Source organism: Conger conger, chromosome 16 (genome assembly GCF_963514075.1).
Source record: "Conger conger chromosome 16, fConCon1.1, whole genome shotgun sequence".
Classification (NCBI taxonomy): Eukaryota; Metazoa; Chordata; class Actinopteri; order Anguilliformes; family Congridae; genus Conger; species Conger conger.
In genome coordinates this window covers 10440756-10460657 of record NC_083775.1, presented here as the reverse complement: position 1 = coordinate 10460657, position 19902 = coordinate 10440756, and the positions used below count along the sequence as shown (strand labels likewise).

Here is a 19902-nt window from a genome sequence, read left to right as displayed (position 1 = left end):
GGCAGGACCCATGTATTTTGTTCAATAAACACATTAATATAAGCCAATGACTTGCATATTAAACACTAAAGTCTGTGCTTTGATGAGAGAAGCTGTACAATCACACAGTACTGGGGTGGCCTGTAGCGTAGTGGTTAAGGTAAACGACTGGGACATGCAAGGTCTGTGGTTCTAATCCCGGTGTAGCCAGTCCTGCTTAGTCTAATCAACTGTACGTCGCTCTGGATAAGAGCGTCTGCCAAATGCCAATAATGTAATGTAATGTACTGGGGTGGCGCAAGAGGACCATGTGGCCTGTCAACTTCCCAAATTCCCAATCAACATTTCTTAATATGATCCATCTAAATCACCCTCTAGTTTGAGTCTGCAAGCTGACATGCCAATGAGGAAATGGCATTGTGATGATGAAGTTTAACAGTTTAACACAAAGCTTATTATAATAAGCAGGGGTCCCTGAAAGAGTGGAATGGGGCCAAGATTTAGAAATGAAAGCTCATTGGGTCAGAGATTATGGGGATTCTTTGCCAGATGTACATAGGCATACTCCCCTGTGCAGGCCAGTATTGAGCAACAGGTCATTACCCTTTACGCTAGTCATCTGATGAGACACAGGAAACGTGACAGTAGTAATAAATAATACATTTGTGGATGCACTCAACAAGTTCAGAATTTAAATGTTCAGTATTAGATCAACTCAGTGCATGAGCAAGTCTGACAGGATATAAACTATTAGAAGTGAATTAACATTGAGCATTTGACTGCGTATAAATGGACAAGGGAAGCAGACATTAAGCGACATAGCACACCATAAATTTTCTTTTCAGGGAAAAAAAACAAAAACCCCCAACTCTTTATTTTTCATTATCCAACACATTATAGTTTATACATAAGTGGTCTTGAACCAATTGTAAATGTGATTTCTGAGTTGTGAACAAGTGTAGAGTGTACAGACCTGGGTCAGAACTTTAAATGTGTAACAAAAAGGGCCCTCGATCTTTGCATGAAAAAACATTACCCAACATTTCAGGATAAAATCCAATTTTAAAAATGTCATCTAATAAAATGTGTAATCAAATAAAAAAAATAAAATAAATAAAAGTCCGAAGAAGCATGCTATTTAAACCCTGTTCACAAACCAAATAATTGTGGTGTGCAAAGTGTTGTTATTTCAAGGGCAGGATAAGTTTTCTTCCCAGGACTACAACACCCTCTTGTGGACAGTGCCTGCAATAACAACTCACAGCTCTACAAAATGACCGCCAGATACAGGAGCCACACACCACAGAAGTACAGCGGTACTCGCCTATATATTCAAACGGGACCGTTATTCTATGGTTCATTAAATGGATATGAGCGTTTGGGTCAGTCAGCCGGGTCTCTCCAGAGGGTCTTGTCAGTGCTGTGGTTTGATTGAACATCTGAGCAGTTCATTGTATGGATATGAGCTTTGGGTCAGTCAGCCGGGACTCTCCAGTGGGTCTTGTCAGTACTGCTGTTTGATTGAACGTCTGAGCAGTTCATTGTATGGATAAGAGCTTTTGGGTCAGTCAGCCGGGTCTCTCCAGTGGGTCTTGTCAGTACTGCTGTTTGATTGAACATCAGAGCAGTTCATTGTATGGATAAGAGCGTTTGAGTCAATCAGCCGGGACTCTCCAGTGGGTCTGTCAGTGCAGCGCTTTGATTGAACATCTGAGCAGGCTTCAGTGTCCGTGGCGGTACTGGTGTGTGCCAGTTCAGGCGGGACTGGTTTAGTCAGTGATGATAAGCTCATCACAGCCCCAGTCTTCGTAACTCCCATCAGGTAGGTACCTTCTGATGATGATGGGAATCTTCCTGCTCCTGCAAAAGCATTGATGACATGGTCACGCGCACGCACACACACACAGACACACAGACACACAGACACACAGACACACAGACACACAGACACAGGAGCAGCATGCCGATATAGACGCACAGCTCTAGACTTGAGCATGAGAAACCTGCATCAATCAGCAACAGTTATGACAGCTGGGTCCAAGTCACATGACCCTCACTGTGAATCAGAGAAATTAAGGAAAAATGCGTTACTGACTTCAGTTCCTTCATGGCAATTTGCAGAGGGTCCGTCTCTCCTTCCAACTCCACCATTACTGGGGCGCACATTCTGCCAAAGACAAAGGAAAAACAGATTCACATAAATATAGAGGAGAATGACACTCACTTTCCATAAAAGCATCCAATCATCTGTTATAACTCAACAGTACCCTTAAGATATGCAGGTAAAGATAGGCCTAACAGAAGAGTATTAAAAGCCGCAAGACGCAAGATTCTGGTTACAGATCCCATTCTGCCCATTCAGGCACACACACACACACACACACACACACACACACACACACACACACACACAGCGTGTACTCACGCTATCTGCAGAGCGCGGGTTCCTAGGACCCGCGCCCTCTCGTACTTGGTCATATAGGGGGTGGTGATTCTCTTCTGGTTCGGCTGCTGTCCTTCCCCCGCCGGCAGTATCTGCACGTTCTCCTGGTCTTCCTGAGAAGGGGGCGACGAAAATTAGACACGGTGAGGTGAAGGAAGAGAAAAAGAGGACGGGGGCAGGAAGAAGACAAGGCAGAGTTAAGTACACACAGTGGAATGCAGAGATGCCGAAAACAAGTCTTCTGAAAGAACTCACGTCTTCTACGTTTTCCAAGTCGTCCAATCCTTCATCTTCTTCACCATCATCGAAATCTCCGTCATCGAAACTGAGGGAGTCAGAGCAAGGACAAAATATCACGACAGCCGTCACTAACGATGACGGCAAGTTTCAGATAGCGGATCACTTGTGACTGGTTAATATTGCGAATCACAAAAAACACCCCACAGTTTTAATCAATCGCATTTGAGAACAACACTAGTAACAACGAATTAATACTTAACTAACGTTAGGTAGCCCAAAGTTACATGTTTGAATTGGGAACCTGTGGTTTCAACTATCCAAAAAGATGTTTTGTCTGTTGTCCATGCCGTGACACAACACCCGAAACGGAAAATATAAACTTAAGCTGACCCCATACAGGTTGGTTACCGCTAGCTAGTAAGGTAACGTCAGTTGATAAACAATAAAATCCACCCATGTCATAAAATAGCCAGATGTTTTCTAAATACGAAGGACAACGGCTAGCACAGAAAACAATAAACAGCTATCTAGCGGGGTAATTGGTGCGCATTCGCAACGAACGTGTGATTTGCTAGCTAACAAATAACGTAATTTGAATTTAAATAATTAAAATGGCGTGTAAGCGACTTACTTATCCTCATTGTCCGACATTTTTCCCCTGCTTCTGGTTGTTTGTCCAGGTAATTCTAATTTCTTATTATGGGAAAATACTTTTAATCTTAAGCGCACATTCTGTATCGTACCATGCGCAGTTTCCACTATTTTGCTACCATCTACTTCCGGGGCCGGAGGTTAATACGGTCTTGTGTTTGTTACGGCAACAGTTCAGTGACTCGGGGCCAATTAAAAGTGTGGGAAACGATGCAGTACAATATTATTTGATTAAAACAAACACATTTTATTTCCGTTTGTTTCTAGCAGTATTCATCACTTCTGCAGAAGCACCTTAACACCCCTTGGGGTGTGACAGTCACATGCATGTATACATTCACAAAATGTGCACAAAAATAGGCTATGTAGTAATGGAATAAAACATAATTTGGATAATTATCTAATATTAAACTGAACAAGAGACAAAAGTACACAGTATAAAAAGTGATATAGATAAACCAAGAAAAACAACCGGGAGAGAATCATAGTATAAACACAGACCATTCTCTTCCTTTTTTAAAACATGCATTTCTCCATTTAATATATTTATAATTTAAAGACAGAGAGAGTACACTAAAGCGAAGTAAAACGGACATGATTTTAAAAGACAATGCTGCGGCGCATATCAAATGAAATAAATGTAGGCTACAGTAAAGATTCTTTACCATTGATTCACATTTCCAGTCTCATAAAATAAGTGCTAGCTTATTTCTTATTGTACATAATGTACACATTACATTACATTACATTACATTATTGGCATTTGGCAGACGCTCTTATCCAGAGCGACGTACAACAAAGTGCATACCCATAACCAGGGATAAGTTCGCTGAAAGACCCTAGAGGTAAGTACAATTTCAACTGCTACCTGTACAACAAAGATAAGGACAAGGGGCTTTTTTTTTTTTATTTTTTTTTTTTTTTTAAACAAACAAACAGACACAAAGCAAGTCACAGACGAATGTTCAATCACTCTACAGGTATGCAACCAGTAGAAGTGATTAACAGGTAATAGACAAACAACGTGGCTCAAGCCCTAACCCTTGCTGTTCAAATGAGCAATTTAAAAAAATCAACGTTACCGCGTCTAGAGGAAAACCCGCAGCGATACTAAACACCTGGTCAGAATGATACACATGGACACAAAGGCCAAGTGTGTAGATAGGCTACTGTCTGGCCTCATAATTACAACAATTTTAAGGAGTGAGTAGGCTAGTCTATGGAGATACCAACATGACCATGACCATATATCTCACAATAGTTTAACAGTACACACCTGAGAGCAAGGCAGTTGTCCCACCCACAAGGCAGATCAGACACTGTGCCGAGGGCCCCACCTTCTTGCCTTTCTTTGACAGATTGATGACTGTTCATGGCCACATGTGCCATCTGTCCAGTGTTTCAGAGGGGACAGAGTCCTCAAACATCTAGGGGTGGTTCTATGTTTGGCCTATGACCAATTCAAGCATGATGTGCTTTAGATACTTTCAATACATTTACTCACTGTATGTATGTTTAGAAACTAGTTTAAGGTAGTTCTAAATGTGATTAAAAAAATAAAAAAGGCACGACCGCACATAAATAAATAAATAAACATTTTTCCCTGAAGATGAACAAGGTTGAAACATTTAGTGTGCACCTATACTCCTGGTAAAAGATGACTTTCCAAGTGATCTTCAGCTGTAGCCCCCTTCTTTCCAGACATATGCAGTTATTGCAGTCTTGATGCATTACAGTTCAATTTCATTCTGATCATCCAGATCAGGCCAGCGCCAATTGACTAATTGGCCAGTGTCACCCAGTGAGGGGGATGCAGTCAGAGGGAGCTACCTTAATTGCAGCCCATAAGGTCAAACTGGACGGAACCACTAACACTAAGCCCCCTCACACTTCAGCTTTTGCTTGCATGAGGGCCCTTACTTTCACCCCCCTCCATCTTTTGGCTCAACATCTTCAACACTTTAATGGGCCAGAAGTTCACCGCCCTTCTTCCTCTGTCTGCTGGTTGAATCTGCACAGAAACAGATGAATGGACTGAAACAAGGGAGCAGAGATGGGAGAGAGAAATATGTCAATGGCAGAGTGGAGTATGGAGATAAAGGGGAGAAAATAAGAAAAAAAAAAACTAGATAAGTTAGGAATTCACTTTTACAGGCTGATTGATGAACATCACGCACGCACGCACGCACGCACGCACGCACGCACGCACGCACGCACGCACGCACGCACGCACACACGCACACACGCACACACGCACACACGCACACACGCACACACGCACACACGCACACACACACACACACACGTTACAGGGTGAGATAAATAAAAATAAAGAATAAAAAGAAAGGTGGGTAGAAAGAGGACTGACGGTCTCTCCATACTTTTTCTCTTGATCATGGCTGCAAGCAGCTTGTCCTCCACCACCTGCCTGAGACACAAAACCAACATTAAAAAGTATCACAGATTCTCTCCTCATAACACACAGTTTACTGACATCCACAGTAACAGAACAGCATAGTTCAGATCTGCTGAAAATAAAAGGGAAACAATCACCACCATTTAGGGAATTCACTGTTCTGTTGCAGAAGGACTTGATAAAACGAGAATATCCATCATCAGTTTTATCTACCCTCTCCTTATGAAATATATCTTGATGAGCTTATTATCCTCACAGCTTATTATCCTTGATTGATGGTTCATTACCTTTGATTGTCCTGGTCCATCCTGTTGATAATGTGGTCCCTCTCTTCAATAATGGTGACAAACTCTGCCATCAACTGCTGCTCTCTGATCCAATCAGCATTAATCCACTCCCTCTCTGAGAGAGAGAGAGAGAGAGAGAGAGAGAGAGAGAGAGAGAGAGAGAGAGAGAGAGAGAGAGAGAGAGAGAGAGAGAGAGAGAGAGAGAGATAGAGAGAGAGAGAGAGAGAGAGAGAGAGAGAGAGAGAGAGAGAGAGAGAGAGATAGAGAGAGAGTGCAAGAGAAGCAGCAAATGAGAATTCAGAGGACATAATCATTATTGCATGTTCATAATTCATAACCATTTTAGTTCAGATTGCAACTAGAAGCATGTTTTTGAATAAGGAAAAGGAAGCATCTCTGCAGGATTCACTGCAGGATCTCTGCAGTGAAAAAACAGCCACCATTGCACAGATGATCCTGACCCTGAGGCAGAGTGCTCTGTGCAAGTCATGGTTCACCCAACTCACCTGGTTTACTGAGAAGACACCTGAGCTCATCCTCCACATCTGCTTGCTTCTCCTCCAGATTCTGCTGCTTTTCCCTGTAAGAAATGCATCTGTTCATATACACAAACACACCCTGCACCCCCACATTCACAAACAGGCAACTTCACATGCATACGATACTGCAGGCTTGATACAAACACACATGCGTGCACACAAACATCCCCCACTCTCGTGCGCATTCCTCCAGGCAGAGTCATTTTCCATGTTCAAGAAAACACTCAACAGTAGAGGTACTGGAAACCTGAATGAATGACACATATTCTTTTGAGTCAGATAAAGAGACAATCAGATAACAAACACCATCTTAGCTTTGTCCATCCTTCCATTCAGGCCTTCATTACTGACGCAGACGGGTCACTCACGCGTAGACCAGCGCAGCCTCCCAGCGCACCATCATATGCTTCTGGTGAATGAGACTGAACCAGTCCGCCAGCAGCATCTCCTCCTGCTCATCTGAAAAAAACAAAAACAAATGAACAGCCTGCTAAGAGCTCACTCTTCCAGCACAAATACTTGAAGCACCTGTTCTCTTCAGCTCTTCCATATAATGGTTACATGCTGGTTGAGATGTTGCTGTGTAAGCTAGGTTGTTCCCTAACAAGTCTTACACAGTAAAATTCTCTTGATCCATGAAAGTCTTATCAGGAGAAGGGGAAACCACTGATACATAACAGACACTCTTATCCACAACTGGGCTTCAGGCATTTCAGTCACAGTTTCTTGATTAGTGTAAGGTCTGATGTCATTCAAATGCAAACCTCACCATCAATGTTAAAGAAATTGGGTTACATGTATTGTGTGACATTTGAACAAATGCAAGGCCATTAACACAGCACTGCAAACACAGCAGTCCTGCTCAGCAGACATGGCTTGCATCTCTCAGGCCTACTGCCAGTACATATCCGTTCTTAAAGCCACTGTATTTGAGGTAGGTTTAGGATAGATGTAAAACCAAAATTTGCTAAAGATGCTGTAGCTGTTATTGGGACACCTGGCTAAATAGAGGAAAATAATTTACTAACCGTTCTGGCAGACTCTCAGATTCCTCTGCAGTTCCACTCCTCTCAGCTCCAGCAGGTTGAGATGGTGCTCCAGCTCCCTCATCTGCAAATGGATGTCCTCCAGGGACGAATGCATCTGCAGAGGGAGGGGCATGGTCAGGGTCAGATTGGGCATCGAGAGGGGCAGGAGTTCTCTTGGTGGGCTGCTGGCACTACCATTGGCTGCTAGGCGACTGATGCTGCCATTGGCCACTATATCATCTCTATGTGTATCAGTTTATCAAATGAAACCCCTAGAATTCTTTACAGGTATATTAATATATTTTCTAGAATATACATTTAATTCTGAAGTAGAAAAAAAAAAAAAAGAGCCCCCATTCCAAAAGGCTTAATGGGCTGCGGCTTCGTAGGACTACATCATCACTTTCCAGAAAGATTCCACAAACTTACCAGATTGTTTTAAAGAAAATGTTAGTTGTGTGTGGATTTATTATATTTTGGATTAGAGTTGTATCGTGCCATCATGCCCAGAGTGGCAGCAGTTGTGTGTGGCATAATGGAGATCACTTCAAAACATGCAAGGTAATTTCTTCTGACTTTTTGGCTAAACAGACAGGTTTTACATTTAAGTCACTATTTCTGCCTACCTTGCTTTGAGAGTGGGGCAGTGCCAATGTGGAAGCATCCAGTTTGCTGAGAGCAGACAGGGAAACAGGGATTGGTGAGTGGCTTGGGATTGGTAAAATACCAGGGTCTGAGAGAGATTCAGGGATTGATAAAACACTGGGGTCTGCTAGGGAACCAGAATTTGATGATGGGTTTAGGATTGGTAAAATGCTGGGGATTGAAAGGGAATCAGGAATTGATCGGGAATCAGGGATTGATGAGGGGCTTGAGATAGATAAAATGCCTGGGTCTGTTAGGGAATCAGGGACTGACAGGGAACTGAGAATTGATGAGGGGGCTGCGATTGATAAAGCACCAAGTTCTGAGAGGGAATCGGGGACTGAACGGGTACCAGAATTAGATGATGGAAAGCTACTGCATAGGGAATCAGGAACTGACAGGGAATTGAGGATTGATGATGGGTCTGGAATTGGTAACATGTTGGAGACTGATAGGGAATCAGGAACTGACAGGGAATTGGGGATAGATGACGGGTCTGGCATTGGTAAAATGTTTTGGATTGAGGAGGGTATTGGGATTGATAAAGCATCAGGGTCTGTTCGGGAATCAGTGGTTGATGAGGGGCCCAGGATTGGTAAGGTAATACAGTCTGGTAGGGAATCGGGAATTGATAGGGAATTGAGGATTGATGACGGCTTTGAGATTGATGAAGCAACAGGGACTGAGAGTGAATCAAGGAATGACAGGGAACCAGAATTTGATGATTGTATGCTACTGGGGTCTGATACGGTATCAGGAACTGACAGGGAATTGAGGATTGATGATGGGTCTGGAATTGGTAAAATGTTGGAGACTGATAGGGAATCAGGAACTGACAGGGAATTGAGGATTGATGATGGGTCTGGAATTGGTAACATGTTGGAGACTGATAGGGAATCAGGAACTGACTGGGAATTGGGGATTGATGACGGCTTTGAGATTGATGAAGCGACAGGGACTGAGAGGGAATCAAGGAATGACAGGGAACCAGAATTTGATGATCGTATGCTACTGGGGTCTGATATAGTATCAGGAACTGACAGGGAATTGAAGATTGATGATGAGTCAGGAATTGATAAAATGTTGGGGACTGATAGGGAATCAGGAACTGACAGGGAATTGAGGATTGATGATGGGTCTGGAATTGGTAACATGTTGGAGACTGATAGGGAATCAGGAACTGACTGGGAATTGAGGATTGATGACGGCTTTGAGATTGATGAAGCGACAGGGACTGAGAGGGAATCAAGGAATGACAGGGAACCAGAATTTGATGATTGTATGCTACTGGGGTCTGATATGGTACCAGGAACTGACAGGGAATTGAGGATTGATGATGAGTCAGGAATTGATAAAATGTTGGAGACTGATAGGGAATCAGGAACTGACAGGGAATTGAGGACTGATGATGGGCTTGGGGTTGGTAAAATGTTGGGGACTGATAGGGAATCAGGAACTGACTGGGAATTGAGGATTGATGATGGGTCTGGAATTGGTAAAATGTTTTGGATTGAGGAGGGCATTGGGATTGATAAAGCATCAGGGTCTGTTAGGGAATCAGTGGTTGATGAGGGCCCCAGGATTGGTAAGGTCATGCAGTCTGGTAGGGAATCGGGAATTGAAAGGGAATTGAGAATTGATGATAAGTCAGGAATTGGTAACATGTTGGAGACTGATAGGGAATCAGGAACTGACCGGGAATTGAGGATTGATGAGTCAGGAATTGATAAAATGTTGGGGACTGATAGGGAATCAGGAACTGACTGGGAATTGGGGATAGATGATTGGTCTGGCATTGGTAAAATGTTTTGGATTGAGGAGGGCATTGGGATTGATAAAGCATCAGGGTCTGTTAGGGAATCAGTGGTTGATGAGGGCCCCAGGATTGGTAAGGTCGTGCAGTCTGGTAGGGAATCGGGAATTGACAGGGAATTGAGAATTGATGATGAGTCAGGAATTGGTAACATGTTGGAGACTGATAGGGAATCAGGAACTGACAGGGAATTGAGGACTGATGATGGGCTTGGGGTTGGTAAAATGTTGGGGACTGATAGGGAATCAGGAACTGACAGGGAATTGAGGATTGATGAGTGAGGAATTGATAAAATGTTGGGGACTGATAGGGAATCAGGAACTGACTGGGAATTGGGGATAGATGATTGGTCTGGCATTGGTAAAATGTTTTGGATTGAGGAGGGCATTGGGATTGATAAAGCATCAGGGTCTGTTAGGGAATCAGTGGTTGATGAGGGCCCCAGGATTGGTAAGGTCGTGCAGTCTGGTAGGGAATCGGGAATTGACAGGGAATTGAGAATTGATGATAAGTCAGGAATTGGTAACATGTTGGAGACTGATAGGGAATCAGGAACTGACAGGGAATTGAGGACTGATGATGGGCTTGGGGTTGGTAAAATGTTGGGGACTGATAGGGAATCAGGAACTGACTGGGAATTGAGGATTGATGATGGGTCTGGAATTGGTAAAATGTTTTGGATTGAGGAGGGCATTGGGATTGATAAAGCATCAGGGTCTGTTAGGGAATCAGTGGTTGATGAGGGCCCCAGGATTGGTAAGGTCGTGCAGTCTGGTAGGGAATCGGGAATTGACAGGGAATTGAGAATTGATGATGAGTCAGGAATTGGTAACATGTTGGAGACTGATAGGGAATCAGGAACTGACAGGGAATTGAGGATTGATGAGTCAGGAATTGATAAAATGTTTGGGACTGATAGGGAATCAGGAACTGACTGGGAATTGGGGATAGATGACTGGTCTGGCATTGGTAAAATGTTTTGGATTGAGGAGGGCATTGGAATTGATAAAGCATCAGGGTCTGTTAGGGAATCAGTGGTTGAGGAGGGGCCCAGGATTGGTAAGGTAGTGCAGTCTGGTAGGGAATCGGGAATTGACAGGGAATTGAGGATTGATGATGAGTCAGGAATTGATAAAATGTTGGGGACTGATAGAGAATCTGGAACTGACAGGGAATTGGGGATAGATGACGGGTCTGGCATTGGTAAAATGTTGGGGACTGATAAAGAATCTGGAACTGACAGGGAATTGAGGATTGATGTTGAGTCAGGAATTGATAACATGTTGGAGACTGATAGGGAATCAGGAACTGACAGGGAATTGAGGATTGAGGATGGGTCTGGAATTGGTAACATGTTGGAGACTGATAGGGAATCAGGAACTGACAGGGAATTGAGGACTGATGATGGGCTTGGGGTTGGTAAAATGTTGGGGACTGATAGGGAATCAGGAACTGACTGGGAATTGAGGATTGATGATGGGTCTGGAATTGGTAAAATGTTTTGGATTGAGGAGGGCATTGGGATTGATAAAGCATCAGGGTCTGTTAGGGAATCAGTGGTTGATGAGGGCCCCAGGATTGGTAAGGTCATGCAGTCTGGTAGGGAATCGGGAATTGACAGGGAATTGAGAATTGATGATGAGTCAGGAATTGGTAACATGTTGGAGACTGATAGGAAATCAGGAACTGACAGGGAATTGAGGACTGATGATGGGCTTGGGGTTGGTAAAATGTTGGGGACTGATAGGGAATCAGGAACTGACTGGGAATTGGGGATAGATGACTGGTCTGGCATTGGTAAAATGTTTTGGATTGAGGAGGGCATTGGAATTGATAAAGCATCAGGGTCTGTTAGGGAATCAGTGGTTGATGAGGGGCCCAGGATTGGTAAGGTAGTGCAGTCTGGTAGGGAATCGGGAATTGACAGGGAATTGAGGATTGATGATGAGTCAGGAATTGATAAAATGTTGGGGACTGATAGAGAATCTGGAACTGACAGGGAACTGGGGATAGATGACGGGTCTGGCATTGGGAAAATGTTGGGGACTGATAGAGAATCTGGAACTGACAGGGAATTGAGGATTGATGTTGAGTCAGGAATTGATAACATGTTGGAGACTGATAGGGAATCAGGAACTGACAGAGAATTGAGGATTGAGGATGGGTCTGGAATTGGTAACATGTTGGAGACTGATAGGGAATCAGGAACTGACAGGGAATTGAGGATTGAGGATGGGTCTGGAATTGGTAACATGTTGGGGACTGATAGGGAATCAGGAACTGACAGGGAATTGAGGATTGATGATGGGTCTGGAATTGGTAAAATGTTTTGGATTGAGGAGGGCATTGGGATTGATAAAGCATCAGGGTCTGTTAGGGAATCAGTGGTTGATGAGGGCCCCAGGATTGGTAAGGTCATGCAGTCTGGTAGGGAATCGGGAATTGACAGAGAATTGAGAATTGATGATGAGTCAGGAATTGGTAACATGTTGGAGACTGATAGGGAATCAGGAACTGACAGGGAATTGAGGACTGATGATGGGCTTGGGGTTGGTAAAATGTTGGGGACTGATAAGGAATCAGGAACTGACTGGGAATTGAGGATTGATGATGGGTCTGGAATTGGTAAAATGTTTTGGATTGAAGAGGGCATTGGGATTGATAAAGCATCAGGGTCTGTTAGGGAATCAGTGGTTGATGAGGGCCCCAGGATTGGTAATGTCATGCAGTCTGGTAGGGAATCGGGAATTGACAGGGAATTGAGAATTGATGATGAGTCAGGAATTGGTAACATGTTGGAGACTGATAGGGAATCAGGAACTGACAGGGAATTGAGGACTGATGATGAGTCAGGAATTGATAAAATGTTAGGGACTGATAGGGAATCAGGAACTGACTGGGAATTGGGGATAGATGACTGGTCTGGCATTGGTAAAATGTTTTGGATTGAGGAGGGCATTGGAATTGATAAAGCATCAGGGTCTGTTAGGGAATCTGTGGTTGATGAGGGCCCCAGGATTGGTAAGGTTGTGCAGTCTGGTAGGGAATCGGGAATTGACAGGGAATTGAGAATTGATGATGAGTCAGGAATTGGTAACATGTTGGGGACTGATAGGGAATCAGGAACTGACAGGGAATTGAGGATTGATGATGAGTCAGGAATTGATAAAATGTTGGGGACTGATAGGGAATCAGGAACTGACAGGGAATTGAGGATTGATGATGAGTCAGGAATTGATAAAATGTTGGGGACAGATAGGGAATCAGGAACTGACAGGGAATTGAGGATTGATGATGGGTCTGGAATTGGTAAAATGTTTTGGATTGAGGAGGGCATTGGAATTGATAAAGCATCAGGGTCTGTTCGGGAATCAGTGGTTGATGAGGGGCCCAGGATTGTTAAGGTAGTGCGATCTGGTAGGGAATCGGGAATTGATAGGGAATTGAGGATTGATGACGGCTTTGAGATTGATGAAGCGACAGGGACTGAGAGGGAATCAAGGAATGACAGGGAACCAGAATCTGATGATTGTATGCTACTGGGGTCTGATATGGTATCAGGAACTGACAGGGAATTGAGGATTGACGATGAGTTTGGGATTGGTAAAATTCTGGGACCTGATGGGGAATTAGGGATCGAGGGAGGGCTTGCAGTTGGGGACTGGTTGGGGACTGAGAGGGAGTTTGGAATGGATGAGACATTGGGCATTGATAGGTTGCTGGAAATTGGAGAGTTGGGGGGTGATGGGAGAGTTGAAGGGGGAGGTGTTGCATTAAACCAATCACTACCAATGTCCTGTGAGTCCTCTGGAGTTGAGCTGATGCTGGCTAATGAGGGTGGCAGGGGGGCACCAGAGGGAGGTTCTTGCTTGTAACTGGGGGAAGAGTAAGCACTCCCACTGAGGGCTGGCTGAGACACACTCCTGGGAAGTGGGTGAGACGGGCTAACGGGGAGGTGCACGGGAGTACGAAGATTATCTGCACTAATAGCAGCTGAGGTCGAGAGAGAGGAGGTTTTAGAGATAGGGAGGGCTGGAGAGTCAAAGCAGGTAATGAGGAAAGTGAAGGGGAAGAGAAGGAGAGGGGAGAGAGTAAAATAAAACATAATTCAATGCACAACGATAAAATGCTTATATCAATCACAATTTTGAAAAATTCCAATGTGCCCTCCATAATGTTTGTTTGGGAGAAAGACCCATTATGTCTTGATTTGTCTCTTATTTGCCACAATTTTAGATTTGGAATCACACAAACATGTGGTTAAAGTACACATTCTGATATTTTATTAAAGTGTATTTTTATACATTTCGGTTTCACCACGTAGAAATTACAGCAGTATTTGTATACAGTCCCCCTATTTCAGGACCCCATAATGTTTGGGACACATGGCTTCACATGCGTTTGTAATTGCTCGGGTGTGTTTTATTGCCTTAATGCAGGTATAAGAGAATTCTCAGCACCTAGTCTTTACTCTCGTCTTTCGATCATCTGGAAACAATTACTGCTGTTTATCAACATGAGGACCAAAGTTGTGGCAATGAAAGCCAAAGAAGCCATTATAATACTGAGAACCAATAGAGAATAAAACAGTTAGAGACATTGGCCAAACCTTAGGCTTACCAAAAGTAACTGGAAATTAAGAAAGAGAGCACTTGCTTTTTTACATAAAGCTCAATTGGTTTGTCTCAGCTGTTCCATTTAATCCTATTACAAAATGACTTTTAAAGAGCTCAAAGATGAATCATGAGGAAAAAACAAAACAGAGAACCCAGCCAGTGTCCTTTCATATTGTCCCAGGATGCTCAAATGAGTATGAATGAGCACATCTTGTCATGATCTCTCTAAAGAGACTGCAACTTCTGTGCAACTGGCCGGCTGCTCTGAGTCCATCTGTGGGACAGGGTATCATTGATGAATGCGAATGACTTGTTCTTCAGACTACAGAACAACTTTTTATTAGAATTCATGACTATCAATGCAAGCCAAGAAAAAGAGGTCAGCCAATGGTGCAGTAGTTGCAGTCATGTCAGTGGCAATTTGTGAAAATTAATATTGTTTTTGGTAATACTCATTTGAGAATCCCGGGGCAACACAAAAGGAACTTCCTTGGCTTCTCAATTTAGTTTTTTTTCCTTATGATCCATCATTGAGCTCACTGAAAGTTGGTGAGACAAACCAACTGAGTGGCATCACAACCAAGATGGCGGCACTCTAGTCGAGTAGCTGCAAATAAAAAGTAGCAAATACAGGTAGGTTTCAGATTTGAATCTTATCGAAGGTAAAAAGCAAGTGTACCAGAGTTACATTACAGAGGGTCATTTCAGGAATAGTGTGAAATGAAAAGCAGATTTTTTCAGTGCCGACACACTAACCTGTGGGAGAGGGCTGTGAAACCCCACATTCTGGTCTCTTCTTAGGTTTCCTACTGCTTGGACTGGCTGCATTAACTGCTTGACGACCTGTGCTGGGTGAATCATGTCGAGTAACTACGTTGGCTGGATGACCCACACAGGCAGCGTGGGATTGGCTAATTCTTTTGGCCACTGGTCCACCAGTGCTGGCAGTACTCACTGCCCGAGAGATCCCATACCAGGGGTGGTTGGTCACTATACTGGGTTGTGCTGAGGTCCTAACTTGGCTTGCTTCCTGTACAGACTCTTCATCCGTATTTGTAGCCTCAAAAGGGTCGGTGGAGATGGCCAGCCTGGATCCACGGCCCCAGAGGCAGGGCACCGAGCCATAGCGGGTGGCCGGTGGGGCGGGGGGCAGTCTTCTCCATGGGCCCGGCTCCACCAGGTCCATCCAGGGAGGATCTCTGCGTCTGTGGGTTCCACTGGCCCAACCAGAACCGAGACAGGGACAGAAGGACACAGGTGCACAATTGGAGAGAAAGAGATGAGGAGATTAAATCAATGGACTGGGCCAGGCAGAGAAGGCTACTATGACCCCTCTCTCTCCCACCAGTTTCATAATGGCAAAAACCAGTAAATAACCACAGGATTGAAAGACATTAATTTTAGTCTACCTGTATGATTGCTGAAATGTAGGCAGATGGTCATTTAAAACACAATTGTGCATTTTATTATAATTGATTTTTTCACTAACACTATAACTATTGACAAAGAGTAGAGTAAGAGTTCCAGTTCCCCTCCGATCATGCAACCTGCATCTTTTACATCTAATGCTTGTTTCATCCCCACTGTAATTTGTATTTTCTTCCCTAAGCACTGTACATTATCTAACAGGAAAATAATGTTCGCTGTCTGATTGGAGTATCATGAACCACTATACCCAAAAGGAAACACTCCATTTGCATTTTTACCGATTCATTTTCCTTTTTTCAGAAACCCGCTGACGATTCTCACCTCCCTGAGGGGAGAAGTCTTTCTCGGGGGGCAGGATGGATTCTGCTCACAGGACCTGGATTACCTGGCACACCTGCACAGAGACCAGAAATGTAGCAGGCCATGTTTCTAATCTAACACAATGATAATCAGCAGTTTGATTTGTGAGGAATATGGACAGAAGCTAGAAATGGAAGTCATTGAAACACTGCCGAACTGACTCACCAATGGCTGTGGCGTCGTCTGTTACTTTTGAGGAGTGGGTCCGGGGTTCCAGGACCAGGGCAGAGGGGGAATCCGTGGCCTGGGGTGCAGGCAATGACTGGCCCCCGCTTCCAAAATCCTGGACAGGCACAGGAAGGAGGCTGCTGTTGAAGGAGATTCCGGTTTGCTTCTTTGCTTCAACTTCCTCCTGCTGGCCCCGCCCTTCGCTGTGTTCATCAAGACTGGGAGCAAGGAGCGGCTTCTGTTTAACTTCCTCTTCCTCGTTTTCAATCGCTTTGCATTCTCCCTTTTTCCTCTCTCCATCCTTCATCTCACTCCTCTCATCCCCTTCCCTCACCTTTCTGCTTCCATGCATTTCTCCCTCTCCATCCTCCCTTTCTGCGATTCCATCTCTCTCTCTGCATTCTTCACCTTCCCTCTCTCCACTCTCCTCCTCTCTGCCATCATTCCTCTGTCCATCTTTTTCCAGTAGTTCTGCCTCTCTGGCAGAGTCAGAGCTGATCAATGTTTCCACAGGGACCAAGACCTGGGAAGGAGTCTTATCCTGGCTCTTTGCAGTAGGTGGAGTCTCAGATTTTGTTGTCCCGCCTCCTAGCATCATCATTGGTCCCACCGGTCTGCTGAAGTCTGGGCAGCTGGTGTGATTGGGTGAGGGTGCCCACCTCGCTTCCTGCTTTATGAGTGCCTGGCAACAGAGTACAGGGAGGAGAGAAGGAAAATGGAGGGAAGAGTTACACTGTTGCCTCACAGCAAAAAGGTACTGCGTTCAAGCCCTGCCCTGGCCTTTCTGTGTGGAGTTGGGTACTCATTAGCACATGTTGATTAATGTGCACTGTCCCTGATAAATCAAAATAACTATTCACGCAAAATTAGCTGAATTCTTGTTTGTGAATTATTCTCCTCCCCCCCAAACATTTGTGCGTACTTGCGCTCCAATTTACATTCTGTCCATAATTCCACACAATGTGAGTGAGACTTATTGCTCAGGACTTTGTAATACTGGGAGATACACATAACTGCTTGGGCACTTTCATGGACACCAACAGGGAGGATGCCCATCTCTGGCTCTGCCCTCTCAAACGTGGAGAAAAGATAGAGGGGCATACACACAGCAGTATACATGATACATGCCATGCCTACACCTTCTCGACTTGACTTTTGCTTGTATTTCCATTTTTACCAAAGGTCACTTTCAGCACATTAAAATGCAACCGATCTGAAGTTTGAGGAAACAAAACTCAGGAAACAAATCTGTTTGGCCACTAACTGTTCCAAGCATATCAGATTAATCAATGGCCAGAAGGCAATCTACTTTTTCAAGGTCAATTACAAAGTAATTGCTATAGATATAAAAATGTCCTTTTGTATTTCAAGCTAAACAATGTCGTGGTTGGAAATGGTCAGAGTTTGGAAAAATAGTCTATGCACATGCACATAAGACCTGCAAATAAACATCACCAGTACAGTTCATAAATAAGTCACAAGAGTTCTTTATGGCTCAACTCTTTATGAATCAGTCTATGAATGTTTTTTTTATTTCTTAAAGACAGCCTTAGTATTCAAAATGAAACATGATTTGAGCTGCAGTCATTTGTTACTGTGCTGCTCAAGCCAGTGTGGCTGGCCAGATAACAGCTTCAATACTGAGCCAAAATACAGAACACTTAAAAAAAAACCAAAAAAACCCCACAGAATTTCTTCAATTTAACAGCTCTCTCAAGTTTCTCTTTGGTTTTTGGAAGACTAAAAATTCTGAAAAATAAAGATCTGTGTGTAATATTAATGTAAATTCCAGAGCTGTTGCTGTACACGCCTAGAGGTTAACTGGAAGACACGGATGCTATATTATATATTTTAATATTATTCAAAAATGTATCAACTACTGCATAACACAATCCACACAATTGCAGTATGCTTCACTGATAAAAGCTATATTACACCAAGACTTCAGTGATTTTCAGAATGTCAGTAAACGGTAAGAATCCTGTAAGAACTGAAGTACATTAGCTTCCCTTTTTTAAGTGCTGCTACCGACAGAGATGGCTAACAGCCTGGAGTAGTAACTGAAGTGCAGAACATCACATATGTAGAAGTTTAACCTTACCTTTCCAAATTTCCTCTTCCAGAATGAAAAAGCCATGCAGAGCCCTGCACTGGGCCCTCTACATTTCTCTCCACAAAGGTTCCAAATGCAGATTGTACTAAACACATGTCCTGCTATATTTACATGAAGTCAACCTGGACCTGATATACCAAAACCAGTAATACCAGCTTCTGTGTCCGATGCAAATGTCCTGCCTGAGAAAAATATTCAATAACATATTCATAACATGCCCCATAAGTTTCCACAAAGCCCCATAAATCTACTCTTGAAGTAGAAAGACAATACATGAAGACTTTAACATGCATGCATGCACACACACGCACACGCACACGCACACACTAATTGGTCAGCATCAATATGAAAAACACCACACTATCTCCTATATTATAACGTCTAGCTCAAACCTGGGTTCAAAGAGTATTTGTTCATGTCCATGGTATACATTATGTTTTATTAATTTTCAAATTCACTTGTCTGATTTGCAGGTAATTTTGTTCAATTTCAATTTTGTGGCATTAAAAGTCCATCTTGGAATGAAGATGACATATTGACTTTAACTTTCATGCCAGCGCAATTTTCGCATTGCATTCAACTCCATTCCTCCAAAGCTTAAACCTATACTGCTACATTGAGCAAAAACTGATTTCCTGGTGTAATTTAAGCAAGTTTGCAAGACAGATTAACACTGAGTAAACCAGAAAAACAATTACTCTATTTGAAATCATGTTGCAATATTTTACTTTCTCAGCAATATAACCAAGACCAAACCAGTCAGATTAAAACTGTAAACTTAGTTGGACAGCTAGTCAAATAAATCACACCATCAGCTACCCTTACAAAATTATTTTCTGAATTTCTGGTTAGCTGAGAAGGATCAATTCAAGTCAATCCTCTTCATCCCCTGTGAGACATAAGGTCGCCACAAGTTCTTGTGGAGCAAGGCGTATCACTACTTATACTTTAGTATTCAGAAACAATTGACCTACGATGCATATGATGCAGACCTACTTGCAAATAACATTTGCAACTTCGAAGAAACCTTTTCTGAATGTCCCTTTTTAGTTTCAGTTTGTTCCTTGCTGAATCAAATCAGACGATAGAACCATTGAACGTTCTATTTACACACACACACACACACACGTTGTGAGTCCCAAAACATCACTTATGCCTGGCATGTCATTTTGCCTG

General features: G+C 43.4%; 2 protein-coding genes across 3 annotated transcripts; both read right to left on the bottom strand.

The window, feature by feature from the left end:
• Positions 1-481: 481 nt before the first annotated feature.
• LOC133113928 (DNA-directed RNA polymerases I, II, and III subunit RPABC2) lies at positions 482-3433 on the bottom strand. Of its 2 annotated transcripts, none has more exons than XM_061223089.1 (5): positions 3053-3200; positions 2678-2747; positions 2405-2535; positions 2075-2146; positions 482-1839 (listed from the first exon to the last, which is right to left on the bottom strand). In XM_061223089.1, exons 1-5 carry the CDS (start codon positions 3055-3057, stop codon positions 1749-1751), a joined length of 369 nt encoding a protein of 122 aa, XP_061079073.1. In that variant the 5' UTR covers positions 3058-3200; the 3' UTR covers positions 482-1748. The 2 variants fall into 2 exon arrangements, with proteins under 2 accessions (XP_061079073.1, XP_061079072.1); XM_061223088.1 differs by lacking the exon at positions 3053-3200 and adding an exon at positions 3294-3433 and having other exon boundaries at positions 485-1839.
• A 1176-nt stretch (positions 3434-4609) lies between these two features.
• LOC133113927 (MICAL-like protein 1) lies at positions 4610-15520 on the bottom strand. The gene is made up of 8 exons (XM_061223087.1): positions 15414-15520; positions 8210-8255; positions 7584-7698; positions 6924-7014; positions 6523-6596; positions 6017-6131; positions 5695-5741; positions 4610-5324 (listed from the first exon to the last, which is right to left on the bottom strand). The coding sequence occupies exons 1-8, from the start codon at positions 15440-15442 to the stop codon at positions 5275-5277; spliced, it is 567 nt and encodes a 188-aa protein (XP_061079071.1). The 5' UTR covers positions 15443-15520; the 3' UTR covers positions 4610-5274.
• Between the last annotated feature and the right edge of the window lie 4382 nt (positions 15521-19902).

What these genes read in the sequence shown, in the direction of transcription:
- LOC133113928 (XM_061223088.1), bottom strand. Translation starts at nt 3,313, where the DNA reads ATGTCGGACAATGAGGATAA. An exon ending in ATGTCGGACAATGAGGATAA is followed by an intron (nt 2,748 to 3,293) that starts GTAAGTCGCTTA and finishes TGACTCCCTCAG; the next exon opens with TTTCGATGACGGAGATTTCG. An exon ending in ATTGCCATGAAGGAACTGAA is followed by an intron (nt 1,840 to 2,074) that starts GTCAGTAACGCA and finishes ATGCTTTTGCAG; the next exon opens with GAGCAGGAAGATTCCCATCA.
- LOC133113927 (XM_061223087.1), bottom strand. Translation starts at nt 15,442, where the DNA reads ATGTGGGGTTTCACAGCCCTCTCCCACAG. An exon ending in TTCACAGCCCTCTCCCACAG is followed by an intron (nt 8,256 to 15,413) that starts GTTAGTGTGTCG and finishes GTCTGCTCTCAG; the next exon opens with CAAACTGGATGCTTCCACAT. An exon ending in TGCCCCACTCTCAAAGCAAG is followed by an intron (nt 7,699 to 8,209) that starts GTAGGCAGAAAT and finishes CTCCCTCTGCAG; the next exon opens with ATGCATTCGTCCCTGGAGGA.